This window comes from Leptinotarsa decemlineata, unplaced genomic scaffold, assembly GCF_025532065.1.
Source record: "Leptinotarsa decemlineata unplaced genomic scaffold, Ldec_3_MD MMD2_tig00001621_RagTag_RagTag, whole genome shotgun sequence".
Lineage (NCBI taxonomy): Eukaryota > Metazoa > Arthropoda > Insecta > Coleoptera > Chrysomelidae > Leptinotarsa > Leptinotarsa decemlineata.
In genome coordinates, this window is record NW_027412566.1 from 600,781 (window position 1) to 621,441 (window position 20,661).

The 20,661-nt window shown below is 35.4% G+C and overlaps 2 protein-coding genes across 8 annotated transcripts in view; one reads left to right on the top strand and one right to left on the bottom strand.

The window, feature by feature from the left end:
* The window catches only part of rsh (Rap GTPase activating protein radish), a 226,947-nt gene that overhangs the window by 46,786 nt on the left and 159,500 nt on the right, over positions 1–20,661 (bottom strand). The window lies entirely within an intron of this gene.
* LOC111514079 (uncharacterized) overlaps positions 1–20,661 on the top strand; it is a 46,882-nt gene that overhangs the window by 8,711 nt on the left and 17,510 nt on the right. For 3 of the 7 annotated variants that reach the window (XM_074176122.1, XM_074176126.1, XM_074176128.1), the window contains exons 5-18: positions 1,870–1,935; positions 3,446–3,490; positions 7,819–7,872; positions 9,509–9,562; positions 10,738–10,791; positions 11,445–11,498; positions 11,565–11,618; positions 12,361–12,414; positions 13,683–13,736; positions 15,575–15,628; positions 16,380–16,433; positions 17,011–17,067; positions 17,221–17,259; positions 19,509–19,553. In XM_074176122.1, the coding sequence (XP_074032223.1) occupies positions 1,870–1,935; positions 3,446–3,490; positions 7,819–7,872; positions 9,509–9,562; positions 10,738–10,791; positions 11,445–11,498; positions 11,565–11,618; positions 12,361–12,414; positions 13,683–13,736; positions 15,575–15,628; positions 16,380–16,433; positions 17,011–17,067; positions 17,221–17,259; positions 19,509–19,553 (738 nt within the window). The remainder of the gene's footprint in view (positions 1–1,869; positions 1,936–3,445; positions 3,491–7,818; positions 7,873–9,508; positions 9,563–10,737; positions 10,792–11,444; positions 11,499–11,564; positions 11,619–12,360; positions 12,415–13,682; positions 13,737–15,574; positions 15,629–16,379; positions 16,434–17,010; positions 17,068–17,220; positions 17,260–19,508; positions 19,554–20,661) is intronic. The other 4 variants (XM_074176125.1, XM_074176123.1, XM_074176124.1 and 1 more) reach the window with 4 other exon arrangements.

The following is a 20,661-nucleotide window of genomic DNA, read 5'->3' on the forward strand; positions in this document are numbered from 1 at the left end:
GTTTGAAAGCCGTGGATATTTGTAATTTCTTTCTGACGTTTCGCTGGCGCGAATGGCTAGCTTCTTCAGAGGTTCAACCATCATGGCTAGCTATCTGATGACTAACATTTAGTCTTCGTAAAGCTTATTTATGCCTTGTCAGGTAATCCGTTGTATTGGCACCTGTATTTGTACCTGAACGTGTACCTTCACTTGTACCTGTACTTGAACCTGGAAGATTAACAATCTTGCTGCCTGTTGTCATTCTGTTCGTTATTCTCGAATTCCTTGAAATGGGGTTCCATATTCGATTGAGGTTCACCGCTTCTTCTTTTCTGTTGAAATTCTCCGTGTGTTTGTGGATCTCTATTGCCTCCCGTACCAGTCGGCTATAGTATCCCAAAATTATGTGGTCTTCTTCACTCAGTGTGTGTTCTGCCACAGCTGACTTGTCCGCTTGGCTTAGTCTGCAGTTCCTTTTATGCTCTTTCAGTCTTGTTCCCATGGATCGTTTGGTGATTCCGATATATACCTTCTCACAAGTGCACGGTATGTGATAGACCCCTGCTGCTGATAATTGGTCTCTTTTGTCTTTAACTGACCTGAGGCTTTGTTGTATCTTCCTCGTGGGTTTGAAGACTGTTTTGATGTCGCGTTTACCCAATAATTTTCCAATTCTGTCCGTGACCCTAGGGATAAACGGTAAATATGCGCGTGCAACCATCTGATTCTTTTTCGCTTCTTGAACCATGGTGTTCTTGGGTTTCATGGCTTTCCTGATAGGAGGCACTGTAACCATTCGATCTCAAGGTCACTTCAAGGTATTCCACTTCTTCACTGAAGTTATTCCTGCATATGCTGTGGGCTATACCTACAACTGCCGCAATAGATTTTCAATTATTGGAACACATTTGCAGACCGGTTTCGGGCTGTTTGGTCACTCGTCAGTGCAAGGCAGTGTCTATCATCAACATAAAGTCGATGATTTCCGATAATTGGAAAGCGAATTCCTTCAGAGTATCATTCCTCGAACTAGGCTGAAGCGGACAACAAAGGACAGGTTTGTCATCGTCCTATCTGCCTGTGAACGAGGTAACCAACCGCATATCCGAAATTTGCCCAATTTCTGGTATAAGGAAAGAAAACTTTTCACATATAGTCAGTGGGCATACTTGATTGTTCCTTTAGATGATTTGAATGTCAGGTGTTGAGAACGAAAAAAGATCATTTTCCGAATGGTCGACCGCTGAAGAAAGATTGTAGAACTTTATATACCCAAAAAACAGTAAGAAAAACTGAACAGTAATTCAAAGTTACCAGTACACAGTGCCATGACAATTTTTGGGACAATTGTCATATACTTTTTTGAGACATTCGCGCCCATATTAGTTTCATCAGGAAACTAGATGAATACCGAGTATTCTGACAGCTTCTGAACCCCGGAATTTTCACCTACTTTGAATCTGGGATACTCTTTGTTTTTGATGAACCTATGGAGCTTTCCCCACCATGACATAGATTTTATGCAAAAAACATCAAATATACATTTTCATCAAACATATGTGATGAACAATATGGGCCTCAAAACAGCGCTTTGTGGAACTCCAAATCGTGAAGTTTTCTCACAAAGAATTTTCTAGACTGGTATTTAAACTATGATACACCCAGTGAGTTTTCAATCTCAAGATATCTTACTTCGTAACGGATAAGAATGATGCATATTGGCCCATAGCTCTCTATATTGCATTGCCTATATATTCCCTGTCGATACATATATTTATGAGACATTCTATAGACTCGTTGATCTTATTTTCATGAAATATTGTGATAATTTCAAATCCTTCGAATAAATACAATTCACACGCGGTAAAAATAATTATTCTGTTTCAGATGGAGTGTGGGAAGGAGGAGAATTGGTAACAAATTTCGTCAAGGACAACGTACATGCAGACAAAAGTGAGTATATAGTTTTGAACTGAACTCTTCAACTCACAACATAAAAACATCGATTACTGTCATAGTAATGTCCATACATTGGAAATCCTAACCAGTTTAACAATGGAATGAAAAAACTATATGGACTTTGAAACAATAAAAAACAATTTCTGGAGGTGTATTCATTCCAAGCTACTCATGTTAAGCCGCGTGTACACACCTCGAATGTATAGTTAAAATATGTGGCTTGGTTGTTGCTTCACTGGATGAATTTCCGACCATATGAGTGTCTACGTGATTTTGATAAAACGGCCAGGCCACATAATATGAAGTAGAAACGCTACACAATATAGTATACTGTAGACAAAAAAGTCTAAGCAAAAGCGATTTGAGACGTTTTTCCTGTTGATAAGTTAGTTGATCCAAATTATAGACCTTTAACGTATTTTGGACAAACAACGGAAAATGTGGCTTCATTTTTGAGGAAACAAGATATTAAAATTGCATATAGAACAAGTAATACGTTGGGAAATTAGGAGTATATAAATTAAAGTGTGTAACGTGTCCTAAAGTATATATTGGTCTAACTAGCAGAACATTTAGGAATCGAATCCAGGAACATCATATGAGCTATGTAAATAAGAAAATAAGTTCAACATATTCAAATCATCTTTTAGAAGATTATCATATCTTTAACAAAGAATTCAAAATTTTACACATAGAAAATAAAGGTTTGAAACTGAATCATTTGGAAGCAATGAAAATTAATGAACTTACGAATTCAAACATTCTAATGATTGACCAACTGGATTTGAATAGATCACCATTATTGAACTTGTTTTCTTAGAAAAACCGAGAAAGAATTATTATTGATGTAGAAGTGAGGTAATATGCTACAGGTATCATAATTGAAGAAAAGGTACCTCTGGTAGAGGTTTAGGTAATTTTTAGTATTGATTATGGTTAACTGTAGTATATAAATAGTAGTGTAAGAAGCAACTTGTATTATTCAAACTAGTGTTGATAAATCTACTGTGTTAGCGAAGCATGTCGTGATATATTTTCCAAATTAAATTTGTGGAGATCACTTCTGATGAAAAATTTAAATTTTCTGTTGTACTTTCGGGTGAAAACTCTAGTTTTTTCATCATCAACTTTCTGGATAACTGACCTTGCAAAAACTTTACGGCTTTATGTCACCGTAACAGAAACATGCATATCCTCTTTTCACAATGACAGGTCATAAAAAATATCCATACAACTGAAATTCCATCCCAGCCGTTTGACTATCTTTTTACTAGAACTGTTTATAGTTTGGAAGAGATGAATTTCGATTCCATTATGCATGTTTCGGTATGAATTGAAAGAGAAGAAGTGATTTTCCTCTGATTCAACATTCATATTGACAGTATTTTTTCTTTCAAATCGTGTGTGTAGAATGTTTATAGCACGAGGTGCATTCGACACAAAAAAACTGTTGTTGATATTTCTCACTTTTTTTCCATTGTTTAATGTAAAGTTTTTGTTTCAGGAATATTGGGAATTCTCAGGGGAGGAACGAAAGATTTGTTCAAAGGTAAACTACAGAAATGAATTAATCAAGAACATACTTGTGATGCGCTGTTTAGAACCTTTGGTGTAGTAATACATATTACTGGAGTTTCATCCGAACACCAAACCGTTATTTTAACAACTCGACACGTGTTTCGATCACCAAGTGATCATCTTCAAGAGGGAGAAAAAGTTTGATCTTCCTCTGGAAGGTGATCGAAACACGTGTCGAGGTGTTAAAATAACGGTTTGGTGTTGGGAAAAAACTCCAGTAATATTAATTTGAGAATAGACTTTCAGTTTTTTTCTTTGTATTCACATTTCGAAGAAACTATATAACAAACTTCCCTACATGGAAAACAATCCGGGCTACTAGGCTGTGGTCGAATTTAACTTGTAGTATCAAGTGTTTCGTCTGCTACTGAGGCATACATCATCAGTGGTATGAGCGTTATCTGCGAAGACAAATGTTATATCTCGAAGTTTCAGCCAGAGATATAACCTGTTTTATTTTGAAAGGTGGAACTGAAACCTTTGGCGTGTAATAAATCCAAAACAAGTACTGCTTCCAAACAAGAAAACTGCTCGACTTGTTGTCTAGTTCAAGTAAACGATATAGTGCAACCTATCTTCCAACAGTTCCCATTCAATAATATAGTTAGGGAGCTAACTAATTTTGTCATTCAATAATCATGTCTGATTATATAAGAATCACAGTAACTATATTATATATAAACAATCGATCGCTTCAAAAACACTTCACAAGCTTTCTTCGAGAGCTTCTGATAATTCCTCTTCCATATTCTCTATTTTACTATCACTGTCGTCCATTTAAATCAATAATGAATTCATTTCGACCATTAATATGGAAGTGTCCAATCTCCATATATTCTCTTTCAACTAAAATTACTATTTAATCCTTTTCTACCAGTTTTTTTCGGTAATATTGAATACTTCTTCTTTAATTAGCTCTATTACCTTCTTATAGAATTTTGGAAAATTATTTTTTCGCCTGATGATTGAAATGGGATGAAAACACAAAAATAGGAGGGACGTCTCAGTATGGTGTGTCCATACTTTTCAAATGTTTTTGTATGTAAAACTTCAAGTAGGTAATTGGTTTTTGGTATAGTAATCTTCAAAATACAAATTGATATCCATTAAAAACTTTGTATTTCATCTTGCCTCGAATTTTTTTTCGATACTTTGATGAGCTGTCATGAAAATATTAGCTTCCATGTTCTTATGATAGTCAACATTGCAGTGCTCAAGTTGTTTTCCACATAATTTCAAAGAATTCAGAATTCATCCTTCATTTTCTCCGCAATGCACAATGATTAGTCGCGATCCTTTGTTGGTAGGCATGTTAGGCGTACACAGTCCGCCCTTTCGTAACTATGTCGTGAGTGTCGTACCAAGTTTCGTCCAAATAGAAAAGTAGCCGTTGTTCTTGTCTATATTTATTTAGTTGTTCTAGGTATTTGTTACGCAATTCCACTATTCTTTTGCTTTCCATAACTGTTAAACGTTTGAGTATTATTTAAAATCTAAATCCTGATTTCTTTATCCAATTCTGAAGATTGTCACAGCAGCTCACGTTATGGCCGGAAATATTCAATTTCTTCCTTATGATATCAGTTGTAGGATTCTCATTGCTTTTGTAACAGTTGTATATTGTTTTTTTTTCAATGATTTTATTAGATGAACATCTACAGGTTTTGGGAAAAACGTATCACATCGCGTCTTGCGTTCATAAGGTTTGTTTTTCACTATATCACGTACAGTTGAGAAAGGAATTTCTGTCAAATGTGATGTTGCTTGTAATAGTTTGTTTTCCTCGAAACCAAACTTGACATGTAGATTCTTATACATCGCTATTGGAGTCACTAAACAGAAAAAAACTGCGTTTTATCACACTCGTTATTGCTACTTGTCCAAGGATGCCATATTTTAAACAGATAACAAAAATTTCAAGTAATTATAATCGCACCAATATCGAATTTCAACACTCAAATCGCGATCAGTTCCTGAACTGAACATTGACACAACGGTAATACTTATCCCCAAATTCTATTCGTCACCGTAACATGACTTCAAATTTAATTTTATGACTCTTCAGCCAATCATAAGACTCAACTAGTAAAAATCATCCAATACAAACCACCAATTCTTCAGTCCACGTGGACTAGTTGGCAGCGGCTTTGTTTCTTTGTATTGTTTTGTTTAGCTTTGAGTGCGCCGACACTTTAAGTATGCACAATATGGGTTACTTGGACTATACCTTCATATGAATTGCTCTATCAACTCTGTTAATAGAATGGTTTGGTTTCACGACCCTTTTGTAAGTAAGATCAAATAGATTATTTCATACAATTCTTTATTTGAATTACACTCACAAAGAGCTTGAAACTACCCCTTCGTTTGTTTTCATCAAGTGGTAGTCCATTTTAGATTTTTATCAGACCCTTTTCAGTGCTGATAAGCATACAACGTGATGAGTAATAGTCAACGAGGGCGTATATTAATTCACTAACTGCACCTCGAACATTGTTTCGTTGTTTACTCATTACGTATTCAATGAAATTAAACTCAATTGTCAATTTCAATCATGATAATGAAAGTATCTACAAGAGAACAATACTTTCACTGAACGAATCAACTTGAACCTCATGCAAACTTTATAAAATAATGATACAGCCTTCTCTACGAGAAGATTTAAGCTTTACGATTCAGAGTTCAATCACTATCATAAATTCGAAGTTTTCACTCCTCATGAACACATAGTGTTCGCTCTGGGGTCCCGCAAGGTTCTCATACAGGACCTCTGCTTGTCAATCAATTCCATTTCTTGAGATGATGATTGCCAATTCTCGCTGCAGATATTTCCCTAAGAAAATCGAAACACCAACCAACTGAAAACTCTTACGAAAGTTCTTGAGAGCGTATGCATATCAAATTGATATCATTGAATGAATACACATATAAATTCTTTCATTATATTTTCCAAATCTTCTACTCCGGAACTGTAACCTCATTCAATAACTGATAAGAGTCCATTACAATCCTGATTTGATAGTGTTATGTCTGAAGGCTGTAACCACCAGCAACAGAGTAATCAAAACGTTGGCTGAGAAAGCACGACGTATCTGTGGACCTAGGAGTCTTCTTGAGAAAAACACCTAAAAAAACGCCTTCAAAGTGAATGTATACTGCAAATAATATTTTGAGTGAGCCATACGACCCAGAAGAGAGAAAGCCAAAGTAACCCCACCTAGGCCACCTAGGCTAGTCAAGGGAAAAGCTTTTCTTCTCTATGTTGAAAATATTACAGACCGAATTGGGAGAATTTTGGAAAAATATGAAGTGAAACCAGTATTGACGCCTACGAAAATTATCAGTGAAAGCCCAAGGTCAGTTAAGGACCCCAGAGAACCTGCATCACCATCCGGGGTATACCAGATTCCTTGTAGCTGCGGGTAGATCCACATTGGAGCCTCATCTCATTCGAAAATACAGTAATACTCGATAAAACTCAAAATTACTATCCAAGAGTATATAGAGAGGTATTAGAGATTCAAAAACGTAGGGATATTTTCAGAAGAAAAGAAGAGGTAATGAACAATGAAATCTGGCTACTTGCCCCTAATTATTTACAAACAAGGTCCTGTAATCCGATTGAGAGGATTCAAGCCACGTCCACCTATAATAATAAAAATATAGCGACAAACTCCAGCATTGTAGTTCCTGCGTTATAAACGACGCCTTTGATAATATTTGCATGTAATATAATGCATGTAATGGATGTAATGCATGTAATGGATCAATTCAAAACAAATTGACTTGTGTGACTGTAGAATAGGGATGGCGAGTTTAGGCCCACAGTACATAAGCCACATTGTACATTCTCCCGAGGAGTTCCGACGAAATTCTATAAATTGCACCCGTGCGAAGCAGTGGAAGGTCGTTAAAGAATCTATCTAGCTATCACGCCATATCACGGACTGTCTATTTAAATGAAAAATGGTGTCATGAGCAATATCTTTCTTGCAATCGGATCAGGAATATGAATTTTGTGATATCATATTTGAATATTCCGTTCGTTGTTTGTTGTTTATATCACTTGTCTTTGAAAATGAGGTCGTAGAACAGATCCTTGTGGTACTCATCAGACCTAATTGACGAATGTGTGCGCACTTGTCTGTCAGATTATCCAATGTTCAGTAGTGGTGTTGGATTCGAATGGTGAATAACCCAGTGAACACATGAAAAATACATTTGTAGATTCTTTGAATGTTAGAATAGAATGATCAGCATCATTATTGAATTATATAGTTGAACATTTTGATTTTTCAGATAAAATTGAGAACGTCAACCATGTTGTAGGAACATCGAAAAAAATTGTGTCAGGTAAGTTGTTATTCAGTGCTCGTACAAAAATTTTACGTATTTATTGATCAAAGTGTTCGTGATCAAGTTTATCGTTATTGATTTTAGTACGTCTGCTCTCCTGAAAGTTGTGAATGTTGTGCACAGATCTATTGATAATAAATAACAAACTCTGTCTTCTGATATTATTGGACTATTCCAAGGCGTTCGATCGCATACAACATGAACTCCTTTTTGCTACCTAGGGTTTTTAATACAAGCTGTAGCACTACTGAAAAGTTATCTTTGCAATCGTTTTCAAAGAGTTGTGTATAGTAATGAAAAATCTGATTTGATACAAACTAAAAACGGTGTTCCTCAAGGTTCAATATTGGGCCCTCTCTTGTTTGTTTTATACACATCTCAATTTTATAGGTCACTGCAATTTGTAACCATGCATTGTTATGCCGGCGATACTCAGCTGTACATGGAATCCGACGTGAATTCAATTAACGAGGCCCTATGGCAATTCAGTACCGATCTCGATATGTTATTATCCTTGTCAACTGTATACTGTCTATCTGTTGATGCATCTAAATCTAATGTCAAGCTCTTTAGTAGAACATCGGCGCGAAACTATTTATGAAGTTGAAAGAAACTGTGATTCAGTTTCTTTTTGGGGTCAATCAACAAATTGAGTACTTTGAATATACTAAGTAACGGATGCCGCTCAAACTCCGCGTGAGTGTAGAGGACAGTTTTGCCAACCTAGCTAAAAGAAATAATTTCGACAGTCGTTCACGCAGCTTTTAAAATGATATTTTCTTGGCAAATTGTATTTTGCTAGAAACGTTACGATTTTCAGAAGAATTAACGTAACTATACTAAGTAACGGATGCCGCTCAAACTCCGCGTGAGTGTAGAGGACAGTTTTGCCAACCTAGCTAAAAGAAATAATTTCGACAGTCGTTCACGCAGCTTTTAAAATGATATTTTCTTGGCAAATTGTATTTTGCTAGAAACGTTACGATTTTCAGAAGAATTAACGTAACTATATTAAGTAACGGATGCCGCTCAAACTCCGCGTGAGTGTAGAGGACAGTTTTGCCAACCTAGCTAAAAGAAATAATTTCGACAGTCGTTCACGCAGCTTTTAAAATGATATTTTCTTAGCAAATTGTATTTTGCTAGAAACGTTACGATTTTCAGAAGAATTAACGTTTTGTACAATTGAAAGTGGCAAATTCCCAGCATACAGTCACGAAATGAAGATGTCATTTCATTAGCAGAGGTGGGTTACTGAAATAGTCGATATTTGACTTTTGAGTAACTGTAACTCAAAAAAAAACTTCAGAAAAATGATAATTTAACTTACTTCAACTCTATGAAAGTTGTAACAAAAAATCGGGAGCGTTCAGATTTCACACATTCGTCTACTTTCATTTACTCCAAAGAAAGTTATCGTAACTAAGATGCTATATTTGAAACTATAAATGCCATAAACTAAAATGCTGTATTTGAAAAATGGTCATATCAAAGTGTCAGTTGAAAAATTCACTTCAGAGACTCTCTGAAGGTGACCGTTGTCATATTTTGTTGAAATGAGAGTTTTCTTCAAGAATGAAAAGTATCAAACTGATTTCAAATCAAGTTTCATTGATAATTTTTATTTTTTCAGGTGCAATCCATGGAGTCGGGCATATTGTTGCAGCGCCTTTCAGAAAAGTTAGAGGTGAGGTTATTTTACAAAGTTAATTCAGAAAATATTATATAGTTTGTATATAGTTTTCAAAGGTGAATTTTCATAAAAAAAAATTCATTCATCAATTTTCATTTCGTACCTGTCGAAACCGCTCGCATATAATAAATAGGAGTTATAAAGCTTCAAGTTCTTTTTGTAACATATATTCATATTATAAAGAAACATTAGCTGAATATTGAAAATTACTGTATATATATATATATATATACATATATATATATATATATATATATGTATATATATATATATATATATGTATATATATATATATATATATATATATATATATATATATATATATATAAGTATATATATATATATATATATATATATATATATATATATATATATATATATATATATATATATATATATATATATATGATGATTATCAAATCATCATGCCCATTATGTGAAGGTATGACATTTGTCAAACCAAAAAAATCCATTAATGCTTTACTTTCCTCCGTCGATTTATATGTTCAATTTATTGTTTTTTACTCATTTTTACTATAAGTATGAATTGTAATTTTATTTGTTGGCAAAAAAGTCCACAATTCAATAAATTATAGGCCCTGTGAAGCTTCCCACTAGAAGCGAAAGCTTAGTAAAGTAAAGCAGAGTTTTGATTTTTGATTTTTTGACTGAGAGACCCCGTTATTCCATTTCACTGTACATTTCTCCAGTCGCTAAGAAGGTATCATGTAAAAGCACCCGTAGAAAGGACTAAGGGTGAGGTTACTTTTTTTCGATTTCATGAACTTATAATCATCTCTTATAATGAATGTGTTTATCATTTCCATAAAGTCTGTACCTACAAATTTGTATGAAATTTCATCAGAAACTTCATTCGAAAATTCACTTGCTGTCTTCTGTTGTTTCATATCTTATTGGCATTTTTCAAGAAAATCTCATATTCTCGTGAAATTTACCAGCTCAAATACTAATATTTGTCATCCCTGATTCAGAAAGTTTTCAAGCTATTTTCAAAATAATTTTAACTAGGTTCAAGTGAAGTATCTGAATTATTAACATTCAAAGAAGTATATGTTTCATTAGGTCCCCACATTTTTTGTGTATATCGAGTTTTGATCCTTTGATCCGTGTTTTACATATCATAAAAGAGTTATTCTCGTTTTTTTCAGAGGGTATCCAGGGCATTGGTCATCATGGAAAAGCACCCGCAGAAAAGACTAAAGGTGAGGTTACTTTTTTTAGATTTTTATGAAATTATAATCATCTTATTGATAATGAATGTATTTATCATTTCCATATTGTCTATACCTACGAATCCTATTATATTCTTGTAAAATTTATCAGCTTTAAATACTGAAATTTGTCATCCATCATTTCAAAAGTTTTCAAGCCATTTTCAAAATAATTTTTTCATTAGTTTTATTAGTTTATGCAGTAATTTTCATTAAGTGGATTCGTTTTCCGATGGCATTCCAGGTTAGCTTCCCAAATTTCTTCTACTGCATATGTCGGTTGATTGGTCAAACCACCAACACTGACATAAAAACTTGGCAAGTTGACTGGGGTGGTTCCACTTATGTCCCGCTTGCGTTTACGCAGTTACTTTTCTTGGTTATTCACATTTTGTCTTCAACAGAGGACCGCCTGCCCGGTACTGACGATGCCCAATAGGCTGAAACAGCTGTCTACCAGTGGCTCTTAGATTGAAATCAATATAGGAATGATCAAAATAGTACTCACCTATTTATCTTTTGATTTTCTTGGAATCATTTTCCAGCAGCTTGACTGCATTAACCTCTCTGGATTATATATATATATATATATATATATATATATATATATATTATATGATGAAAGGGTTATTATTGATTTTCAGAGGGCGTCCAGGGCGATGGTCATCATGAGAGCGCATCCGTAGACAAGACTAAGGGTAAGGTTACTTTTTGGTGCCAAGACGAAAAAGTAGGAGTTTCATTGATGATTTTAATTTTTTCAGGCGCAGTCCATGGAGTCGGGCGTATTGTTACAGCTCCCTTCAGAGCAATTAAGGGTGAGGTTTTTTTTAAAAGATAATTCAGCACTTGTCTATAATCATGAAAAGAGTAAATGGAAGAGTAAATGAAAATGTCCCTCCTAAAAGGATTCTAAAGAAATTGAATAACACTTTCATTCAAATCCATAAACAATTGCGTTCATAACAGTACGTACTACAAGGTCAGGAAAGTACCAGGAAATGGTTAATGAAACCAAAACTGTGTATCATTCATCCATTCGCCGTCGAAGTAAGACAGTTTTGCCAACCTTGCTACAAGAAATAATTTCGACAATGCGTTCACGCGAGCTTTTGAATTGTCTTCTCCTGGTACTTTCTCGGCAGAATCTATCTTGCTAGGAAAGTTATAACTTTGGGAAAAAGGAACGTTTTGTACAAGTAGCAAGTGAGCCAAAAAAATAATCATTCACCCTACTCAAACTTTACAAAAATTGTCAAAACTGGGTGCGTTCCACACTTTCGTCTACTTTCATTTACCCCAAGAAGAGTTATAGAAACTGGGAAGCTATATTTATATAAGCACACAGAGCTGCCCTACGAGAAATCGTTAAATTTTCTGAATTTTCTCCAGTTGGAACCTCGAAAAATCGTCATATCGAAGTGGCAAACTCCCCGAAGGTGTAGTTTATTTCAACATTTTGTTGAAATAAATTACACGGTTAGATTTTCCTTCAATTATAAAAAGTATAAAACTGATTCCAAATCAAGTTTCACTGATGAATAATTTTTATTTTTTCAGGTGCAGTCCATGGAGTCGGGCATATTGTTTCAGCTCCCTTCAGAAAAGTTAGAGGTGAGGTTATTTTCGAAAGATAATTCAGCACTTGTCTATAGTCATGAAAAGAAAAATATGTTCCTTCAAAGGTTACTTTTCATTTTTCACAAAAAATATTCATTTTTCATTAGTTTCTACTTGGTACCTTCCAAAGTAGTTCCTTACAGATATAATACACTTATACCAATTCTCGAAGCAGTTCTGATCAGCACTTTTCGGTATGGCCTTGAGCTTGCTAAACGATTGGGTTTTCATCAACTCATTCGTCGTCCTTTTATGGGTCTTTTCAATGTTGGATACAGGAAAAAGTCGTAGGGGAAAAATCTGGCGAATACGGTGGCTGAGGTACGATTACGGAGTTGTTTTTGGACAAAAAGCCACAATACCAGAGGTACCATAACCGTATACCCATAATTCGTCACCAGTTATGACCTTTTGGAGCCAATCTGGATCGCCGTTAACGTCATTCAACAATTCCTGAGCGATGCTCAAGCTCCATAAATAATGGGTTCAAAAATGTTTTGAACAGATCTATCCCCTGTCATAGTATCTGGAATGGGAATAAGCTGCGTACAACGACCTCCCCAAAATATTACTGATCCTCCTTGGTATGGAACGACTTCTCTAGATAGTCGCCGACTATCACTAACTGAACCAAATCTGGTTTCGTCCGAAGAAAGGACATTTCACTACTGAGCTAAAAACTAGTCTCTGTATTCCTGTGCCCTCTGTAGACGAGCGGTTATGTGTCTGGGAAGTAGCCTGGGTACTCCTGATGCAAATTTGGCTGTAGCAAGTCTCCGCTGTATTGTGGTACTGGAAATCAATCGACCAAACGTTCTTCTTAAATGAGTTTGTTCTGAGTTCCACGTCTCCAGTCAACGCTGTTGGTTTCCTGGTACAAAGGCACTATTCGGGTAACTGAAGCGCGGGGAATCCTTAGCCTATCCGCGATTTGATGATTCGGCAGACCTTCATCATGCAAAGCCACTATTCTTGCTCTATGGAACACTGAAATTCTATTGCCAGGAATAATTGCAATGAAGAACTCAACAATCACTCAAACATGCTCAATCGATATGAATCACTTTTTAAACATTGGTATTTAAAATTACAGGAAATTGTTTTTGTAAACATTTTTGCATGTCTAGCACAGGTGAAAGAAATGAAGATGAAATGTACAAAAAACCAGCCATTATAAATATTTTTTTTACAATTTATGAGGGGGGTCCAAGAATTTTGGCGATGTGTGTATTATATATGATAAAAGATTTATTGGTTTTCAGAGGGTGTCCAGGACGTTGGTCACCATGCTAAAGCATCCGGAGATAAGACTAAGGGTGAGATTACGTTTTCGATTTTTTTGAACTCATAACCATCTTATGACTATTATATTATTCCAGATGGTCAATACGAATATTTATGTAAAATTGCATCAGAAACTTTATTCGAAGATTCTCTTGCAGTATTCAGTTGTCTCAAGTCTTATTGGTAATTTTCAAGAAAAATATATCACATACTCGCGAAATTTATCAGCCGCAAACACTACAAGCTATTTTCAACATAACTTTGAGTAGGTTTGAGTAAAGTATCTGCATTATTTACATTCAAAGGAGTATATGTTTTATTAGTTTACGCAGTTATTTTTATTAGGTGTATTCGTTTCCCGATGGCATTCCAGATCAGCTTCCCAAATTTGTGCTACCGCAGTTGTCGGTTGATTTGTCAAACCACCAACACTGACATAAAAACTTGGCAAGTTGACTTGGTTGTCACACCAATAGGTGGTTCCACTTATCTCTCGCTTGCGTTTAAGCAGTTATTCAATTTAATCGAGGACCGTCTGCACGGTACTGACGATGCCCGATAGGCTGAAACAGCTGTCTACCGGTGGCTCTCAAATTGAAATCAATATGGACATTATCAGAATAGTACTTATCCATTTAGAGCGAAATCAAAAATGCATTAATGTTAGGTGTGTCCTCTCCAATTCTGCAGTAAGGTGTTAACTCGCCTGAGCATGGAAACGATGAGGGCGTTAATGGTATCCATTGGGATGTTGTTCCATTCTTCTTGGGCCGCGAGTGTGAGTTCCGGGAGGGTGTTAGGAGGATTACTTCTGTTTGAGATTGCTCGTTTGACAAAATCCCACACGTGCTTGATGGGATTCATATCTGGTGGATTTGCTGGCCACGTATTCTTTGAATATTCTCAATCTCTGGTGCATTTTGTACTCTTCTAGCATTTTCATTTATGAAAATGAAATTGGCTCTATAAATAATGGTTTTAATAATGTTTCGAACATATCTATCCCTTGTTATAGTATCTGGAATGGGAATAAGCTGGGTACAACGACCGCCCTAAAACATTACTGATCCTCCTTGGTATGGAACGACTTCTCTGGCGAAAGATAGTCTTTCTTGTCGCCCTGGCCCTCTCCAACCTCTGTGTCGCCGACTATCACTAACTAAACCAAATCTGGTTTCGTCCAAAGAAAGGACATTTCACTACTGAGCTAAAAGCTAGTCTCTGTATTCCTGTGCCCCCTGTAGACGAGCGGCTATGTGTCTGGGAAGTAGCCTGGGTACTCCTGATGCAAATTTGGCTGTAGCAAGTCTCCGCTGTATTGTGGTACTGGAAATCAATCGACCAAACGTTCTTCTTAAATGAGTTTGTTCCGAGTTCCACGTCTTCAGTCAACGCAGTTGGTTTCCTTGTACAAAGGCAATATTCGGGTAACTGAAGCGCGGGGAATCCTTAGCCTATCCGCGATTTGATGATTCGGCAGATCTTCATCATGCAAAGCCACTATTCTTGCTCTATGGAACATTGAAATTCTATTGCCAGGAATAATTGCAATGAAGAACTCAACAATCACTCAAACATGCTCAATCAATATGAATCACTTGGTATCACATTGATATTTAAAATTACAGGAAATTGTTTTTGTAAACATTTTTGCATGTCTAGCACAGGTGAAAGAAATGGAGATGAAATGTACAAAAAACCAGCCATGATAAATATTTTTTTTACAATTTATGAGGGGGGTCCAAGAATTTTGGCGATGTGTATATATATATATATATATATATATATATATATATATATATATATATATATATATATATATGATAATATAATATATGATATATATGATAAAAGATTTATTGGTTTTCAGAGGGTTTCCAGGACGTTGGTCATCATGCTAAAGCATCCGGAGATAAGACTAAGGGTGAGGTTACTTTTTTCGATTTTTTTTGAACTAATACGAATATTTATGTAAAATTATCTTGATGTATTCAGTTGTTTCATGTCTTATAGGTATTTTTCAAGAAAATTCTATTATTTTCTCGTAAAATTTATCAGCTCAAATACTACAATTTGTCATTCCTCATTCCAAACTTTTTCAAGCTATTTATTTCTATTATGTGTATTCGTTTTCCGATGGCATTCCAGGTTAGCTTTCCAAATTTCTGCTACTGCAGTTGTCGGTTGAAAAAAATCTGTGTTAAAATCTGTTTTTCCGTTAATCAGCTGTCCCCCCCATACGAACGACAAGTCTCAGAAGTTGAGTAACTTGTGCGAGCTAAGGACTAACGAGGTCTTACCTTTTAACGTGTGATTCCTAACACGGTTGCAGAATCATCCCAGCTTCAACCAGATAAATTCTCTCGACAAAAATATCTGGTCGAAGCGGGAATCGAACCCACGGTCTTCCGATCGTGAGTCGGGCGCACTACCACCACGGCTAATTCCACAACCACCAACACTAACATAGAAACTTGGCAAGTTGACTTGGGTTCCACTTATGTCTCGCTTGCGTTTACGCAGTTATTTTTATTCTTGTTTATTGACATTTTGTCTTCAATCGAGGACCACCTGCCCGGTACTGACGATGCCCAATAGGCTGAAACAGCTATCTGCCGGTGGTTTTTAAATTGAAATCAATTATCAACAATCAACAATCAATTATTGGTTTTCAGAGGGTATCCAAGACGATGGTCATCATGCTAAAGCATCTGTACATAAGACTAGGGGTGAGTTTACTTTTTTTCGATTTTTTTGAACTGATAACCATCTTATAACTATTATATTATTCCAAATGGTTTATGTAAAATTGCATCAGAAACTTTATTCGAAGATTCTCTTGCATTATTCAGTTGTTTCATGTCTTATTGATAATTTTCAAGAAAATTCTATTACTCGTGAAATTTGTCATATCTCATTCCAAAATTTCAAATTATTTTCAAAATAAGTAGGTTCGAAATGACTGAAAAAATATACTTACGGGTTCATATCAACTTTCTTAATGGTTGTTGTATCGGTATAAAATATATTTACTCGTATATTCTTAGTATGTTTTGCTCTCCATCATTTGGATCAGTTGAAATTTTGGTAAGGCCCAAAGATTCAAGACTACTCGAGTAATTTTGTGGAATATTCGAAATAGTCGATGCTCAAATATAACATTCGAAAGTGAAGAGCAGTTCTGTTTTAACACCTATATTATTCATCTCGAGGTGAATAACTAGTAAAAGCTGACCCATAACTTTGTGTATTACTTTTCGTAGACAAACAACACCTTTAAAAAATTTATCTAAGTTTTCTTTTCAGATGGTACTGAAGATCATGTGAAACGCTTTTTCCACAAACCAGAAGATAATTCCGAGGGTACGTTCATTGAGTCTATAAAATGCTCTATGAAAGACTTTATAAAAGACTATAAAAAACGTTTTTATGATTTAGTTTTTTTATTTCCTGGATAGACTAAAATGTTTATCACACTCATCAAATCCATTTTAATGTAACTGTTTTTTTTTATAGCAAAAAAGATCGAGAAAAGAGATTTGAGCCACAAAATAAGTAAGTAAAAATGTATGAATCGTTCATAGGTTATAATATACATTCACGGCTTTTCATGATGAGCGTTAATTAACCGTTTCTGACAAACTATTTAACGGATCAACCTGAAAATTTCACAGTATGCATAAATCAATATGACCTACACGCCTAAAATATTTCAGACGAAGCGGCATTGTCGCTTCTACTATAAAGTAGCGGCTTCTTTGATTTTTCAAATGGAACACTCCGTATATAATATCATATTATGATTCATTATCACTTTGTCAACAAATTCATATACTATTTCTCTCTACCTATCTATTACCGTTTAGGAGATATATATTAATTTCGATATTTTTTTTACCAAACATGAACTTTCATAAATGCTGATAATCTTGAACTCTCTTGCACTAAAATCATCAAATTTGAAATGGAGTGGGGTGATACTATGAGGATCTTTACTCCGAGTCATATTTTCATTTGCCTCATACAGGGTCTTCAAAAAATGCAGATACTTTGATCTCATGAAAAAATGAGTGGAACTCAATTTTTTCGAATGGAACACCCTGTATATTTCAACATTTTTGAGCTCTACATCCAATTTTAGATTAACTTTGTTCAGATAATACTATTTCTATTTTGAACCGTTTTCGAGATAAACTGTTTCAAACGGAAACTGACATGGTTTCCTTGTTCGTCACTCATTTTTGTAAAACAGATTTCGTTAGATGTTTCTCAATCAGTCACAGATAATACAATGAAAAGATAATTATTAAAATACTCCTCAACCATCGAATGAAACTTCTCTTCAAACAATAGTTTTATTAACACTGAAACACGAACTGAAAATAATAAACCCATAAATTATTGAGTTAATTTAATCGTCAGTGTATTTCAGAATATGTTCAAACACATCTCCACCTCTACTTAAACAAACATGTAATCTCTTCAAAAGATTGTCATTTGTAGCGCTGAATGCACTATACGGGGTGTTCCATTTGAAAAATCAAAGAAGCCGCTACTTTATAGTAGAAGCAACAACGCCGCTTCATCTAAAATATTTTAGCCGTGTAGGTCATATTGACTTATGCATACTGTGGAATTTTCAGGTTGATCCGTTGAATAGTTTGCCAGAAACGGCTAATTAACGCTCATCATGAAAAGCCCTGTATATGGAAAATATAATCGGACATGCGAATCGCAATGCATTTTGGACGGGGCCTGCGATAGCAATCGACCAGTGAGAAATTACATATTTGTTCGCGAAGGGATATCAACAATTTGATTGAAACACCGTTCCAATTCCAGACTCTTAGAAGTTCAAGTTCACAAAAGAAAAAAATATACAAATTCGAGATACAATAAATCTATTCATTGTTGCATTTGAAAAGAGGCCAATTTCGTCACAGATCACCATTTGTCTAATTGATAAAATGATCGAAAAATGTGGAATATGCCGATGAGTCACAATCCATCAATTGTTTGACATTGGTCTCGTGAAAATCGGCATCTGAGTATTCCTGTATTTACCCACAAACACTCAGGAGAGGAATGTCAAGAGACTTCTTCATGGATGATAATCTACAACAATTCATATTCTTCCTATCAATGTTGGGAACATTTGGTCTCAACAGGAATCCTTCTAACTACGTTTTCTGGTTGATTGATATATACACGTGGTACGATCAAAGGCCTCTTAGAACACCAGTTTTATCTTCGAGTGATTTTTTTCTGAGGGTATCTGAAAAAAATATGCCTATCGGCAAGAAATTATCCATCGTTGTGCCAGCATCATGCCGAACAAATTCAGCGATATCGGATTATCTCTGTATCACATATCTGGTAGTTTATTGGATTTTAGAGAACTTCGGTTCCAAAGTCTCTTCCATAAATACATTCTCTCTGATAATTCCATACTGATGAATTGTTTACCGCGTCATTTAGTGGACACACTGCAGATTTTGAGTGGGGATACATCAACGTAGAGTGGTTCAATAGAATAGCTGATATTTAGTCTAATTTGAGACTGATCGACTGCAATCTCGGACCCCTCCCAGAATGCATCGGGATTTGTATATTCCGATACTTATTTTCCACATCTGTATATGTTTGAGTGAATAATTTTCATTTATAATCATCTCTGAATGAGCAACATAAGAGACCATCGTAATTTACATTTTTATCAGGCTTCGAAGGCTGTGATACAATTTCATTTTGAATTTAACACATTTCATATCCAGATGTTCTTTGAATAAATTTCCATTTTCCAGGTCATGTGGGGCACATTCTGAAATATCCAGTAGTTAAAGTTAAAAGTAAGTTAATTTTATATTATTATCTTTATTACGGTAGCTATTTAGTAGGGACGTGAGAGAATGGAATACTCAATATCTACTTGCTGACAGCAATTCGTTTTATGACACCCAGGTCTCTCTGAAATCACCTACAAAATTTCTTATGAAATGCTCCAATTGTCAATTAAACATTGCCCCTCACACATATAATACATACATAATTTAAAATAGGCTGTGTTTCCCAGCAGTGTGAAACATCAAATGTCAAACCTATACCTAAGAAGCCCTCCACAAAAGTTAACAGCCTCAGTGATCTTTGCCTTACGAATATGACATCTGTAATCCTCGAAGGAACCATGCTTTCCCAGATACAGGACTTTGTTGAAGAACAGCATATTCTACCCTCAAACCAGCCAGGATTTCGTAAACGTCATTGTACAGTCTCCGTATTATGTTCTATGACACACGATTTCCGCAAGACCCTAGACAACCAAGAAGTGGTATCTCTTCCCCTATTGTACATGTCGATGGCTTTTGATACTGTTAACCTTGTCTGCCTAATCGTCAAACTCCATTATCATCGATTTAACGGTCGAATTTCAGATTGGCTCAAAGCCTATCTCTCCAATCTATCACGATTCGTCTGTGTAAACGACAACCTATCAGTACTCCCTTCAAACACTCGTATTCCTCAGGGTTAGATGTTCGCAACCACTCTTTTTGCTATTTTTACATCTGACTTGCAGTAGACTGGAAGACTGTAACATGATTATGTTTGTCGACTACTCCCTCTATTCAAACTTTCAGCCTCGTCAAAAATCTTATACGCCGATGAGAATAAACAACGACCTCAAAACCATGAAGAGGTGGACCGACAAAAACTGCCAACTCCTACACCCCTCATGAAGCCAAAATATTTTTATTGGGTCATCCTCTAACTTGAGCCGCTTGGCTAAGTTTTCTGTATGCATTGACCACGAATTCATTTAGTTCTGTCTCTGAAGCTGAAGCAAAACAATTGAGTTTCATCACAAACAGAACCCATTTGAGCCTTGCAAAATTTGAAAACCTTCCAAACAGATCTGAACACTGCCACTAAAAAGGCTTTGCAACTCCCTTGTCCTCTCGC